The sequence below is a fragment of the Macadamia integrifolia genome, chromosome 2, assembly GCF_013358625.1.
Source record: "Macadamia integrifolia cultivar HAES 741 chromosome 2, SCU_Mint_v3, whole genome shotgun sequence".
Taxonomy (NCBI): Eukaryota; Viridiplantae; Streptophyta; class Magnoliopsida; order Proteales; family Proteaceae; genus Macadamia; species Macadamia integrifolia.
This window is the reverse complement of record NC_056558.1, coordinates 32,889,213-32,904,977: the sequence shown is the minus strand read 5'-3', so window position 1 is coordinate 32,904,977 and position 15,765 is coordinate 32,889,213. Positions and strand designations below refer to the sequence as shown.

The window sequence follows — 15,765 nt, the reverse complement described above, 5'->3', positions numbered from 1 at the left end:
AACCCCAGACTACTTACCTAATCTAGCATGCATATCACAGTTAAGTATGGACTATGCGACACTGGTACAAATCATCGGCCATGAAGCTTATCCATTTCCAAATGTAGTCCTGGGGTACACGATGCCAGCGAGACCTTGGCCACAAAATGTAACCCGCGACTATAACTAACTCTAATGCACATAATCAAAGCATGAATGCAACATACATACAGCAATCACGGCACTGGTACCCCCTCGACCACGTTGGATTTTGTCTTACACAACCAAACACATGACGATCACGATACCGGTGCCACCTCCGCCACACCGGATCTCGTCATACATCTCCATACAATTCATATTATAATCGTAAATGACAAATGTAACATATTATCATCGCATTTGAGCATTTGCAATTAAACATATAATTCTAAGCATGTGAGAAATTTAATAAAAATAAACACAATCCATCCCTCACCTGGTTTACAATCGGGTGTGTTCGGGTTCAAGCACGGCCATCGATCGATCAAATCAATTCTGGCTTTAGGGCACATGCGCGTCACCATCCTAGAAACAAGGAAATCATACATCAGTAGGCGTCGGGAATATCAGGAGGGCCCCACACAGGTCACCCCCAACTGGTACAGACACTGTTCCTAAGTGATAGTACTATCATCGGAAACACCCACCGGAAATAGGGCATTTCCACCAGAAATATCAGTCCTGTTTCCGATAGAGGTGACAGAGAGCATGTAAGGTTCACATGTCCACCAAAAATCGACCTAGTGGATCCAGTGGGCTATTTCGGGTGGTGGTTCAGGGTAGTCCACCCATTTTGGGGTTTTTCGGCTCGGGCCTGATCGTCGAGATTTGTTCCGTGGACTTTGTAGGGGATGTTCCTAGCATCATTCTAAGCCAAGAAAATTCCAATTCCACTAAGCCGTTTGGGGGATACATCGATCAAATGATCAAAACCTTAGTTGGTCTTTTGGCAATACATGTTGTCGGAGCTCATCGAGCTTGGTTCGAGCTCGACAATAACATCCGGGGGGGGGGTAGAACACCCATTCTATAACCTTAACATGGTTTGTACACCAAGATTCCATCCATACCTAGGTTTGTCTAGGTCAAAATAAAGAGAGTGGTATGAAAGGTTGTATTTACCTCCGGCAACAAGGCGGTAGCCGGCAACAAGGCGGTAGCCGGCAACAAGGCGGTAGCTGGCACCAAGGTAAGCCTCCAACCTTCTCCTTCTTCCTCTCCTACGTTGAGTACAAGGGAAATGAGGATTCATTTCCCAAATTATAACTTAAGTGGACCTTAGGGTCTGTTTGGGTTGGACCCCTTTTCGACCAATTGCGTTAAAATGAATTTCGGGGCATGAGGACCCAACCATTTTAGGTCTATAAAGTGCTCACATCACAAGGAAGGTGTGGAGGATGATTTGGGATCATCCAGAACCATTTATGATGCGAGTGGCGAGAACCATGGGCATCAGAACCCCGATAGTAGCCTGTCAACCCATCAAAACAGACACTGGATCTAGGCCTAGGCTACTTCTGGTGGCTTGTTTCCAATGGTCAGACAGCTTGCTATCCGAAGGCTGGTCTCACATGGGTGGTTCCCCTCGGACATGCTTAAGGCTATTCAACAATTTTGATGCATGTCGGAATTCAAGTGTGGGGAGTCGGGTCACTTACCATTTGGAATCAGAAGGTATGAATCCCCTCTAGTTAGATAGGCATGCGATGCACGAACATGTGGGGTCATCTCTACCCCTTCGACAATGTACAACCGCGAGCTAAAACCCAGTTGTACTTTTGATCTCTGGTCTAAGGCCTATCACAACAATTCAAATTAGATCGGATTAGGGCATGAGTGTAACATTCCCCCCACCTTACAAGAATTTTGTCCTCGAAATTGAATATACCTGGCAAATCAAACAATCCAGGATACTGCTTCATCATTTCATCTTGCATTTTTTGAATATTTTCACACAAGGATCGGATCATAGATCTTTATTTCTTCATAAGGCTTTATATATACAGCAAATACAAGAAGAAAGTCACATAGGATTCCAAACATAAAGTCACATACAAACATATGGACCCTACGACTAGACACGGGCACAACACACCACGTACACAATACATAATTATTTCAGATACAAACAAAACACACAAGCCGAGATAATAAGTGGGACCATCCTTCTAGTTGTAGCTGTCAGGACTATCGGAGCTACTGGCTGGGTAAAAACTGGCAGTATCAATCAACCAGTCATTGTAGGCATCAAGTAGTTGGCCAATACGTGGATCAGTGAGTCTGCCAATTTGATGGAGTTCCCATGCAGTATCATGGCGGAGGAGAAGTGGGATTGGGACCTGACTTGGGAGGACATCATTAGCAGCACACATAGTAGCCAAAAAAGATCTCCATTCATTTTGGTGCTGAACTCGATTGGTATAGAGTTCATAAGTCCTGATGTTTAACACATGGAAATCAGAATTGTAATGGATGTAATGGCAGGGTTGCTGATGGTCAAAGGTTTGGTGAATGAGAGGAGGCCGGTGAAAAAGGATGGTAATATAGTGTTGGTTTGGGTTATCTTCTTCTGGAAGATAAGAGGAAAAAAGGTGAAACCAGTGAGGTATAGGGGCAAAGAGTTATAAAAAGTGGAGGATTGTTAGGTTAGGGCGATAAATTCCTCGGTTGGGAAATATCCAGAGAGAAGTAAACCAGTGGATAATGCTTAGGGGGAGGCTCATGGCAATAGTGTAGGCTGAGCAAAGGTGCCAAAAGATACATTTGTATATAAGAGGAAGGTCTTGTAGTTCTTGTAAGGTGGTAAAGGAGAAAAGGGTAAGGTAAGGGAAGTCAGGATGAAAAGAGCTTCCTGGTAAGACTATTCCTTCACGGCGAAGGGCAATTGTGAGGAGTTGGATAGCTGTAGTCTTACTATAGGGAATGACTCTTCATTGGTTTAGGTCTTGGATAATTTCTGGAGGAAGGCTTGGGGGAAGAGAACAACAGAAGTTATGGCCAGGTGGTGGAGACTAAGAAGTAGAGGCACCAGGGGTTATGGGGAACAGTAGATGGCAAAGGTTGAGGTAGGTCGGGAAAGGAAATCTGCCAAAACATTTTCTTTTCCTTTTATGTGGTTAACATCAAAAGACCATTGGGAGAACCACTGAGCCCATCGGAGAAGTGCTTGAGGAAGAACCTTCTGTCAAAATTCAAGCATGCATGGAAAACTAGACATGTCAAGTTCAGCGAGGAACTTATGTCTGATCAGATGAAATTGGATTTTTTCTATGCCACGCTTGACTGCTAAGATTTCTTTGAAAGTAGAATGATAATGGGCTTCAGAAGGTTTGAAAGATCCACTCTTGTATCCATAAACAGTTCTTTTGGTGTTTGGAGTCTGTTCTTCAAGGAGGACTGCACCCCAGTGGGTATCACTAGCATCTATTTGTAAAATTATTTTTCCAGTACAGGGAATATGGAGAGTGGGAAGATTCGCAGAAAGTTTCTTCAGAGCTTGAACTGCCAACGTATGCGCAGAAGACCAAGAAGGGGATTTTTTGCGCAAAAGCTGGTGAAGCAAGGAAATATGTATGATCTGCTGTGGAAGAAACTCTGTCATATAATTGACTATCCCAAGAAATTGTTGAACTTGATTTTTTGTCAGAGGGCCATCGGGAAACAATTGTAATGAGATTAAAATATGGGGCTGAAGATTATATTGCCCTTTGGAGATGGTCACTCCGAGAAAATCAATAGTAGGGATGCCAATTTGCATCTTCTTAAGAGAGAGCATAAGACCATAATCTTAAACAATCTGATGAAATTGATGGAGGAGCCGAAGATGTTCTGTCTCATATTTAGAAAAGAGAAGAATATCATCAATATATATAAGAGCATGGTCTTGGATGGGAGTAAAGATCTTCATCATGGCTCTCTGGAAGATAGATGGAGTTGTCTTTAGACCAAAAGGCATTACTGTCCATTGTATATGGTAGCCTAGAATACAAAAGACTGTCTTTGGTCTGTCCTCTGGGACAATCCCAAGTTGCCAAAATCCTGCTTTAAGGTCAAACTTGGAGAAGACAGTGGCATAGGCTAACTGGAGGAGCAAAGTCGGGCGAGTCCGAAGTGGAAATTTCTCATCAGCCAAGAAGAAATTTAACGGCCGATAATTAATCACCATTCTCAATTTTCCACGAACTTTTTCTGCTCGTTTGTTGACATAAAATGCTTGGCATGCCCATAGAGAAAGAGTTGGTTTTAAAAGACCTTGGGACTGTAATTGCTGAATCTCTTGAATGGCTAATGAAAGATGATCCGGATTCAGTCCTTGATGGCTGGCTTTTGTTGGATTGACATCCTCATTTTTCTTTAAAGGAAGTGTAATGAAGAAGTCAGGGTTCTGCCATAAAGGACGGGAACACTTGGTGAGAAAATCCGAATGAGATTCTACACATAATGTTGTGAGGATATGTGCTTTGATTTCTTCAAACATAGATGGTCCTGCAAAAAAGAGGTTAGAAATAGGAGACCAGGGAAGAAGCTGTTGTTTATACACAAGACCTTGGGGAGTCCATCAGAGAGGGAGATGGCTAAGGACATCAAAACCTATGATGAGGTCTTTGCCTGGAAAATGGGTTCCTAGAACTGTATGGGTAACAAACAAGGTAGGGAGAAGTTGGATTTTTATGGGATGTTTAGACACTAGGGTGATATGGAAAATTTCACCATTAGCTGCAAGGAAAGGTAGGGGTGGATCTTGAGTTTTCCAAAAGGGTTTGGGGAGAACTCTTGGGTTTAGGATTGTTGTAGCAGCTCCTTGTGTCTAGGAAGGCAATAAGTTTTATAGGTTTGGCATAAGGTTCAGGGATTATTTGGACTAAGACATGAGGGAGAGAAACTGCTTGGCATGGGAGAAGAGAAGATTGGAGGCTGGTTTGAGAAGGGGAAAGGAAAGGGATCACTTGGTAGAGGGGATCAAAATCCTCGGACTCGGGGAGGGAAGACTCTGGGTCTGAGTTTGTAGTTGAAAAATCAATAGCAAATAGAGAAAGATCTGTAGGTGCTTCATCGAGAGAGTATAAAGATTCGAGGTCTGCATCTTGAAGATGTTCATGGTGAAGAGAAGATAGCATGTGCATGACCTTATCTTTCTTGCGAGACATAGGATAACTTTTTGCAAAATGTCCGTTCTTCCCATAGACATAACAAGCAGTAGACTTGTTCTTTCCTCTAAATTGCTTTTTTCTGAGAAATCTCCATTTTTTCTTTGGAGATCGGAAGGAGAACTTCTTCGTTGGTTTCCATTTCTGATGGTGAGAGAAAGGGGGAAACCGTCTGTGGTGAGAAGACTTCTGGGTAGAACAATCACAAGATTTGTCACATTTGCACTTAATTTTGAGATAAGAAGTATCACAGGCAAAGGAGACTTTATCAGAACGATCTTGTAAATCTTTCCAGACATTTTTGATATTGCAAAGCTTATCAAGGGCAGTGAAAGCATAGCTGTAAAGAGAACCAATAGTACATGAAGCTAGAGGAATGTTCTGGTTTCTCAAAAACTATTGTGTATCTGCGCCAAGAGGCTCTGGGAGAGAGTTTTAGAAAACTTGTTTGAGATTTTCATCATTAATTCCATCGATTTTATGAAATCGGTCAATCATTCTTGAGAAATGTTTGTCGAGATCTAGTTTGAGTAGAGAACAACATTTCATTTGGAGAAATTCATCACGGGCTTTAGAGAGATCATTTGAAACTGGGCCGAGAAACTCTTGATAGAGGGTGGTAATAAACTGGCTCTCAGTAAGTTGCACAAGTTACAGTTGTCTGTAAGGGCCAAGAGCTAAATACCATTCCCTGAGTTTTCCTTGAAGTCTTGCAACAAACTTAGACAAGACAGTGACAGTGGAGGCTCCTTCATGAAGTAATTCGGCATTGATCCATGCATGAAAATCTGCAATTCATGATGCCCATTTAGGAACAGGGATGTCATCCAGGGTGAAAAACTGTTTAGGGTCCTGGTTTTGATATGGGGTATAAGGTATAGATGGGGCAGTAGGTGGTCTAAGTGGATCTTCAGGATTCTATATTTCAGGGTCATCATCCATTTCTGAAACATGCGGTGCCACAGGTTGTGGTCCTTCATTCATCAAAGAATGAAGAGGATCGGGGATGGTAAGGTTTGTAAGATACTCAGATAAAGTATTTTCCGAGGGGGGAAACAATGGTATGAATGGACTTAGGTGGTTGAGTAGACGCAGGGGTAGCCGATGCAGTAGCCTGAGAACTGGGTAGTGGGTTTGACACATGTGGTAATGGTGGTGGTGGCACCGGGTATGGGACAGGCATAGGATAAGGGGTAAAAGGAGGTGGTGGCACCGGGTATGGGACAGGCATAGGATAAGGGGTAAAAGGAGGTGGTGCTGCTAGGGCATCTACAAATTCGTCTTCATAATTGCTAAGATCCATAAGTGCAGCAGTGGATGTCTATGCTGGGAAGTCTTCCACAGGCACGACCTCTGGTTGCTCGTGTTCGTTTTGGAAGAGCACGTTGTTGTCTCTGAAGTTCTTTCAATTCCTCAGTAGAAAAAGTCCCCTTCTTTCTCTCCGGCTAAAATTCTTCTATGGCTATCACTCTCTACTGGATTGAGCTTGTTGTAGTTAAAGATACAGTCTAGGCCATGCCCTTTTGCAAGTAATCCCTGCTTATGGTTCCTACTAATAGAAAAAGACCCTTGAGCGTTGTGGGCTTCCAGGCTAAGGATGCCGTTCAATGCCCTTTTTGGCTCGGGTTGCTTTGCAGTTAGGTACTATGATCAGGGGGTTCTTGATCGGCCTCGACTAGCTATGTCTTTACCTACTTCAGTTTCTCCAATGAGTTGTGATAGTTCAAATTTGGTTTTTGCCAAGTTATCTTTACTGAAAACCCTTATGGCTTCGCGTTCTTCTTCTCTTTTTTCTTCCCCCCGTCGATCCTCTTCATCCAAATCTTCTTCTTCTTCTTCTTTAGTACCTCTATGAACTTTCTTATATTCCTAATGATCAAGTCATCCCTGCTACCCCTACACCACTTCTTAATCCATACACTATTTTCCCCAAAACTCCTACACCCTCAAAATGGACAACTCTTCTTAAGCCTAAAAAGACTCCACCTTTGAAAGAATTAGTCCAAGCATCTTGCTTTGATCAATTTCAAGTCCCTACTACTAAAAAGGAACAACTCTTCACTCTTGAGATACCCTTGGAGTTGATCCCTCAGTGGATCCAACAAGGATATACCCATCTTCATCTCGGAGCCATTAAATTTTCTCTCTCCTTTCATGGGAGGAAAGGACTTCCAGTGGTTTTCCTATGTAGCCCATCTTGACAGTCAATTTTTACGATATCAACATGCCGTGATCACTATTGTTCAAATAACCCTGAATTTAGGAACAGTGTTCTTAACACTGTACCCTAATTTTAATATTCCACTGTTCGACCCTCTTCTTCCCACTAGTCTAAAATTCCAATTCCAAATTACTGGTGTTCCCTAGAATGTTATTGCCAAGGCTGCAACATTGCATTACCAAATGGCTTATCGTTTACAAAACCATGCATTTGATCTTCTCACAGGCCATTCTAAAGATGCTTTGTTCATAACTATAGACTCTAACCAAGTCCCTTGTTGTACCTATGTTCTGCGACAAATTTCCAGAGACCAACTCCTTCATCTCCTTCCCTCTTCTTGGGTTACAGCTTATGAACAACAAGTGTTAGCTTCTCAACCACAGACCCCTCCAAAGCTAGTCCAGTCTACAAATCCAGAATATGTCACCCATCCTAATGGTGAGGTAGAAATTCGGTTTCCTCCTCCAACCCATCAAAACTTGTCCTTCTCCGTTTCCAACCTCTTTTGGTATGATTCAAGAAAAAATTCCTATCAAATCTTTTGATTCAAGGGAGACCTAATCTATTTCTTCTAAGATCCCGTTACTGGTCATAAATACTTTGACCTCTGTGATTGTGATGATTGTCTACAAGACTCTGAAGATGACTTCCCTCCTCCTCACCGTTCTTCTAGATGAAAGTCTTCTCAACAATATTTACAAGAACGATATGAGGCAGGTGATTCCTCTGTTGGTCCCCTCAGTGATGACTCCAACTACCTTTTTTTTGTCAAGTACGGGGATACCAAGGTTCCATCCACACCTCCCTCTACTTGCAAATCTCCTCCAAAACCAGATTTATCCCCTCCTATTATTCCTCCCTGTTGTATGTACACTCCAGGTTCTTCTTCTTCCTCCCCTTTTAAATCTTTTCCAGAACTCCATGATTCTGGTCTAGATGTTCATGGCATTCGACAAATTTGGAAAGTCAAACCTTTAATTCGTGCTACGGGTCAATCTGAAGCAATTTCTCTTGCTGAAGCAGCTTTGAATTGGCAGGCAGAAAATACCACCGTTCTGAACCAATATCTTGAGAGAATATTGGCCCAAACTCAACAAACTTATGGCACTTTAACCCATCATGATCATCTTCTACAGTCTCTCCACCGAGATATTGATTAGGTCCATACTGAACTTGCTGGAATTGCCTCCAGTGTTGCTGATACTACTACAACTTTGCCCTTATTAGACAAAAAGAAAAGCATCTCCGATATCTTGAAGCTCAACTTCAACAAATCCAGCAACCACAGACTCCTTTTGCCTCATCTCGACAAAGGCAACAACAACCGCTTCCAGTAATAGTTCCAAGCTTCATTCCTCAGGATCCTTTTGCCATATATGCCTCTCCTGCTCCACCAGTTCGAGGTGGTTCATCCATTTCACTTTGACAAAGGAAATAGTGCGATTACCAAGAACATAGTCCTTCCGATCAACAATCTTCTTCGGATACTCCACCTAGGCAAAATCCTCGTCCAACTCACGGGGTATATAGTCAAGACGTGAGTGGGGTTAGGAATGTACTTCCTCAATATAGAAACATGGAAGACATCATGGGTACCTTCCCACTCTGGCGGTAAAGCTATCAAGTATGCTACTAGTCCAATCCTCTCTAGTACGTCATACGGTCCCATAAACCTTGGACTAAGCTTTCCCTTCTTGTCGAGCAGCATCACCCCTTTACCCTAGGGAGATCCGCAAGAACACCTTGTCTCTAACACCAAACTCTAGATGTTTCCTCTTAACATCCACGTAGCTTTTCTGCCTAGACTAAGCTGCCTTGGTCCTTTCTCTGATCACATTCACCTTCTCACTAGCCTGTATCAAGTCTGGACCCAAAATATGCCTCTCACCAACCTCATCCCAATAGAATGGAGTTCGGCATTCACTACCATACCGTGCCAAATGGGACATTCCGACGGTGGTCTGATAACTATTATTGTAGGAGAACTTGATAAGGAAAATGTGCTCATCCCAACTATAACTCATATCCAAGGCACATGCTCGGAGTGGGTCCTCCAATGTCTGAATAGTCCTCTCCGATTAACCATCAGTCAGAGGGTGAAAGACAATGCTGAAAGCCAACTATGTGCCCATAGCCTTCCGCACACATGTCCAAAACTTGCAACCTGATGATGTTATCAACATACAACTTGGCCAACTTGTCCATAGAAAATGTGATCTTGATTGGGATAAAGTGAGCTACCTTGGTCAACTACCCAAATGGCATCCATACCTTTCTGTGTATGGGGTAGGCCTGTGACAAAGTCTATAGTAATATTCTCCCATTTTCACTCCGGAATAGGTAGGGACTATAATAACCCATAAGGCCNAATAATCATATGAAAATCCTACTATAGACACCCAATTTTGTCACCCTCATCTGGCTATGATGACTTATGGATCATGGACATGACCTCTCACTTTCGATCAACAAAGATGATGGTTGACTGAGGTAACCCAACCCAGAAAGATTCCATACCCACCTAAGATTCCCAAGAATCTCATGGGAGAGAAAAGAAGGGTCCAATTATGACTTCTTATATATGAAGGAATCTGGTTCAAAATGACCATACAGATGGATCATACTTGGAATCACGATTCCAACAATATATGGTACATCAAAATCGAACAGTCAGATCTCTTGCAACCATTCTTGAAATTTCACACCTCGCGCGCTCCCTGCTTGCCCTGCAGGTGCCCCAGCCTGCCTCATGCATGCACCTGGCTACCTCGTGTGTGCCCCTACTTACCTCGCACGTGCCTCTGCCTACCTCATGCACCCCTACTACCTTGTGAGCCCCCCTTGAGCCTCGCATGCCCCTATTGCCCTAAGTGCGGCCCTGCGTGCCTTACATGCCCCCGTGAGCCTCACATGCCGCTGCTGCCCTGCGCACACCCCTGTGTGCCTTGCGCACCCCCATTGCCCTGCATGTGCCCCCATGAGCCTCACACACCCCCGCTGCCTTGTGCACGCCCCCGCATGCCTTGCGAGCCTAGCATTCCCCCGCTGCCTTGCGCGCACCCTTGCTACCTTTTGCGCGTGCCCCTGCCTGCTTCGCACGGCCCCCTGCTTGACACACTTGCGCGCTTTTTGCCTGCCCCGCGTGACAACCTGCCTCATGTTTGCCCCATGTAGACCCTATCTTATGTGCCCCTCCCTACCTTGCCGGGCACACCCTTACCCAGCCCCATTGCTTCCGTCGATAGTAGGAATCTTCACTCCGATGACATGAGTTATGAAGAGATTCTCCCTTCACCCATTTGTGCACTTTGAACCGCCCCACTAGCGTACCCTACACTGCAACCTCCCATTGGCCCAAAAATGCATCTTTTCATCTCTTTGGCCCAAAAATGTATCTCTACACCTCATTTGCCAAAGAAATTCACCCTTCATCCCATTGGTCCAAGAAATTCACCCTTCATCCCATTGTTACCCCAATGGTTTAGAAAAATCACTTTTTAATCCCATTGGCCAAGGAAATTCCTCCTTTCTCCCCGTTGGTTCAAAAAATCTATAAATACCTCCCCCCTCTATTTGGTTTTTCACACTCAAGTCTCCTAGTGAGCACCCCTTGTAGAGAAGCTCTGCCTCTCTCTTCCCCTCCCCCCTTGAGATTCTTCAAATCTTCGGAGAGATCTTCATAAGGTTCGAAGTGTTCTTTGGGCCTTTGAAGTTCTTCAATCTTCTGCTTTTTTAAGTAAGCATCTTGTGTATTTGCCTTAGTCTCCCCTCCCCCTTTGAGGTTCATCAAGCCTTCGAAGCGATCTTCATAAGATCCAAAGTATTTTTCAGGCCTTCAAAGTTCCTTAATATATTAAGTTTCAAACTATTCCCAATGAAAGCTCTGTCGAAGTGCCACCTCAGCCTAGCCCTCCCATAAACCTATCCCCAGTGGAAGCTCTACTGGAATGCCACCTTAGCCTAACCCTCCCATTCCTATCCTAGTGGAAGCTCGGCCGGAGTGCTACCCCAACCTAACCCTCCCATAGCCTATCCCCAGTAGCAACTCTGTCAGAGTGTCACCTCAGCCAAAATTCAGAAGTAGCCCATCCTTAGTAGAAACTCTGTCAAATTGACACCTCAGTCTAAGCCCGAAAGTAATCATTCCTAACTGGAACATTGCCCAAATATTACCACAGTTAGCATCTCTTGAAAAAGGAAGTTGGAGGTCATCTTCCCCTAAGCTAGGAGAATCCACAAAAAAGCTCGTGCCAGTACTGATTAGGGGTCTACCCCTCTTGACCCAAAATAGGGGTCAAGCTCAGGTATAATTTCTCAACCAAAATTAGCATAATGTAGACTTTACACTGACCTTGTTTTAGTGTACATAATTATTTAAATTCAGTCAATGTATATATGTGTGATAATTTAACCATGCATGTGAAATAGGAATAATTGTGGAAAATGTTCATTCTTAAGCATCTAGTAGGAAGACTGGTTGAACCGGGTAGATTGGGTGCCTAACACCTTCCCAACTCTACAACCTGACGTGTACCCTAAATCTCTAACCAGACCAACTTTCGGGCCCTTTATGCTAATGTTATTTCCATTAGTATAAGGGGAGGGAACTTGGTACAGGATACTTCCTACCTTGGCCCTGTATAGCAATCCGAACATGGTTCAATCATTGTATAGGATACTTCCTCGTAAAGTGAAGGAAATGGTTGATGCATCATATCTGTGTCGGTTAGCCCTTGTAGAGACCCGGACGTTCAATCCGGCACTGGTGGGAGCCCTGATGGAGCGATGGTGGCCGAGTATTTATTCTTTTCATCTTCCTGTTGGCAAGATCACCATTATGCCTCTGTGCTTTTATGCCTTGATAGGCATCCCCTTTGGGGGTCGACCCATGACTCTACTTGGGACTCCGATTGTCAAAGAGTTTACAAACTTGACAGGCCTTACCATTGCGGCTGACCAGACACACATCCGTCTAGGAAAGATTAGTGCATGATGGTGGAAAATCTGCCTAGGTGTGAATCCAGACAACATGGCATAAGTGGCCTGTTCTTTCTTGCTATTTCTTGTGGGTCAGCGCCTTTTTGGTGACCTCCGAGGGGGAGTAGACATTCGTATGGCATTCTTCCTTCGAAATCTTGGGGAGATAGATTCTTGAGATTAGGGTGGGGCCACCTATGCATATCTCCTACGGACCCTAGACTTTTTGTCATATGGAGACTGAGGGCTCAAGGGAGCGGGCTTCATCCTCCAGGTAATTTTCCTTCTTGTACCCATTTCCTTTTATTCATTTGGATTACACTTTCTTACTTTGATCTCTTGAAATAGCCTTGGTGCTTTGAGCACTTGGGGACTATAGCTTCCAGACTGAAGGATCCTCAAGCATTCTTCTTCCCTATAGCCACGAGGTGGGGAGACAATCTGTTGATCAGGGCTCGGTGCCATCCTCTAGGGAACACTACTTGTTCTCCTTTGAACGATCTCACCAAGGTATGCCATATTTGACACTGAAATTCCTTTTATCTTATGTTGTACTTACTTTTCCTTGGATTTGTAGGTCACTTAGAGACCATTCCGGTGCCTCGTATTTCTAGATTCTGAAGGAGTCGCATTGGCTAGAGACCTATCAGAGAACTGAGTACTTTTTTCGACGCATATGGGGCGACATCTGGTATCTGGGAGAAAAAGTACTACCCCAGTGATCGGATGTCGAGTCTCGCTTCTCTCTCGGTCTTCCTCCACCCACTATGCACTGCCCAGAGATCATCCCTGCTGACGAGATGGAGAGTTTGGCTAACGGAGTATGGGATGACTCATTTTTTGACTGCGATAAACACTACAGAGCCTTCCTAGAGGAAGAGACAGTGTGCACCCCTCTTGGTCCTGATGGTCCAGTGGTATGTTACCCTTTCTTGAGTATTTCCTTCAAATTCTTTCTTATTTTGGTCTTAACTGATGTTCTTTCAGGGGAGAGCATGACGTGTAGATCCTTTTACTATTCGGTTGCACGTCAGTACTATTGATCCTTCACAAGCGGGACCCTCTACTAGTGCAGGTGGGTCTCTCAGAGTTGCTAGTATCCCCTTCTGTGGCTTCCCCGCTTTGAACTATCCCAATGCTGCCAACCCCATTCTCCGTCATCTTCTGGGGCAGAAGATAGATGTAGATGCTTCCCTTGGGCTGCCCATTCCTTATGACTATATGAGTACCTGATCATCCTTTAATTGACTCTTGACTTCCTCTAGCTGACATGCTCTTTCTCAGGTGTCTCCGGAGGTCTAATCTAAGATTAGGAGATGCATTATGGCCTATGCGAGACAATGGTTGCCAAGGTATTTTAATCTTTCATTATTTTCTTCTTGATCCTTTCCTATATTCCTTAGGATGGGAGGGGATTGCCACCTTGGAGAGCCAAGTTAGTTCCTATGAGCAAGAAATTACACAGTAGGATGCACTGATTCAGGACAAAACACAAAGGCTGGAGCAGACTGGACTAGCATACGCAGGTTTCCTGGTACTCCATGGGGATGATTTAGAGTATGATTCAGATGATGACTTTTGACCCATAGGGATTTGTTCCTGTATTTTGTGTAAACACAAACACATGTATATTTTCCATTTTCTTTTTCCCTCCCCCTTGTTCGTTCATCATTTTATTTTAGCATCTTATGAATGAAAACATTTCTTTGGTACAAAGAAAACCTCTTTTTTTTTCGTGATTTGCAATGTTTAGGCGTAATCAATTCCTTAACTTAAATCATAATTAGAATAATCGGGATAACACAAGAATCGAAACAATTCCTCATTCTATTCCCAAGTGAATTACATGAAAAGGGGAACGATTTTCCTACCACAGACAAGTTAGGTGAGTAACAAAGTGGGGAGATAACTCTTTAAGTGGGTGAAAGTTCACTAACTCCTCTGGGTCCTTTACCTCGAGCCCATCTTGTCGGCTGATGTACATAGGCAAATAAAAGGATGTGTGAGTCAATCCCATCAACCTGACATATTTGTAGCCAGGGGTCTTCATCAAAATATCTTCTTATGGCCTCCCTGGGCATCTCCATACGATATCTTGCATAGCCCTTTCTTGCAGGTACTTCTCCCAAACAATGATAAGGTAAAAAATTCCAGAACTTCCCTCTTGTCCTGGTAGCAAATAGCTCCAAGTGGGCCTCCTTTTAATGGTTTAGTTAACTTTAGTTTCTCGAGGGGCCAAATATAAAAAATAATAGGACTCCCTTGATAATGATCTAGTCTAAATCTGTGGCCATGGCTTATGTCATTGAATCCCTTGAATGTTTCTGGAAAAATCGTAGGGATGATGTCACCTCCTTTCTTAAACTATTTTACTACCTCAATTAGCACGGGTAGTGCACCATGCCTAGGAGTCAGAGAACATAGCAAGCTATCATGCAAAGTAAATAAGTATCTTTTGATCTCTGTTGGTGGATTTCTCCCATTAGTAGATATTGGATGAAGACCCGGACCACTTTCAGAATGTCAATCTTCCCGTATCTGACAAATTACTTCACTTCCTCTTCTTTGCGTCCGAAGAAGTCTTGAATTTCCTCTAAAAAAATCTCTCTTCAAATATGGTTGGAACAACCTGCCTTTGCGCGGGGATAACATATAAACCCAAAATTCTTCGAGAGTTGGGTAGATCTCGACTAATCCAAACCAAAATACATGCAAATTAGCATCCCAATGTTGAGGCACCTTCCAGAGTAACTGATGATATAATTTCACACACCTGATCCGATCGAGGAATGACACATTCATAAATTCCAGCAATCCCGATGCCCTCATGTTCATGTCTAAGGTCCATTTCCTCAACATCTCATCTAACAAGCTCATGACTTTTCCTGAAACCATCACAAACACAAGAGATATGATAATTTATCAAAGCCTTACTCATTAGCTAATGACTCAAACAAGCCTTTACCACTGCTGCATCAAGCTCTTCTTTTTTTTTTTACTGATCAAGGATGGGGAATAAACTGGCCTTGATAAACTGATGCTGGGTGGCGATTTTCTTTTAGGGGATGGAATCCTTGATAAGAATTGATGGACCAATTGGTGGATGATAGATACCTAATGGTCTTTTATACAAAATGGTGATTTTTGGGGGATAAAATCCTGGATAAGAAGTGTCGGACCAATGGGTGGATGATGGATACCTAATGGCCTTTAATGCCAAATGGCGATTCTTAGGGGACACAAACTATGATGATCTTTTAAGATACTTTGATTATCAATCGAGGAACCAATTTATTGCCTTTAGATGGTTGAGACAACACTTGCACATGTCAAGTTGCCTACGTATCCCTCGAAAGGATTCAGATCTAACGTAGTTCAGGCCATTCACCCTTTCAAACA

The 15,765-nt window shown here is 43.5% G+C and overlaps 1 protein-coding gene across 1 annotated transcript; it reads right to left on the bottom strand.

The window, feature by feature from the left end:
• Nucleotides 1–3,205: 3,205 nt before the first annotated feature.
• Nucleotides 3,206–3,622, bottom strand: LOC122065091. Its single transcript, XM_042628884.1, has one exon. It carries the CDS (start codon nucleotides 3,620–3,622, stop codon nucleotides 3,206–3,208), a length of 417 nt encoding a protein of 138 aa, XP_042484818.1.
• Nucleotides 3,623–15,765: the final 12,143 nt, after the last annotated feature.

Bases quoted from the DNA above. Each gene is read 5' to 3' on its own strand.
- LOC122065091 (XM_042628884.1), bottom strand. From the start codon at position 3,622: ATGACAGAGTTTCTTCCACAGCAGATCATACATATTTCCTTGCTTCAC.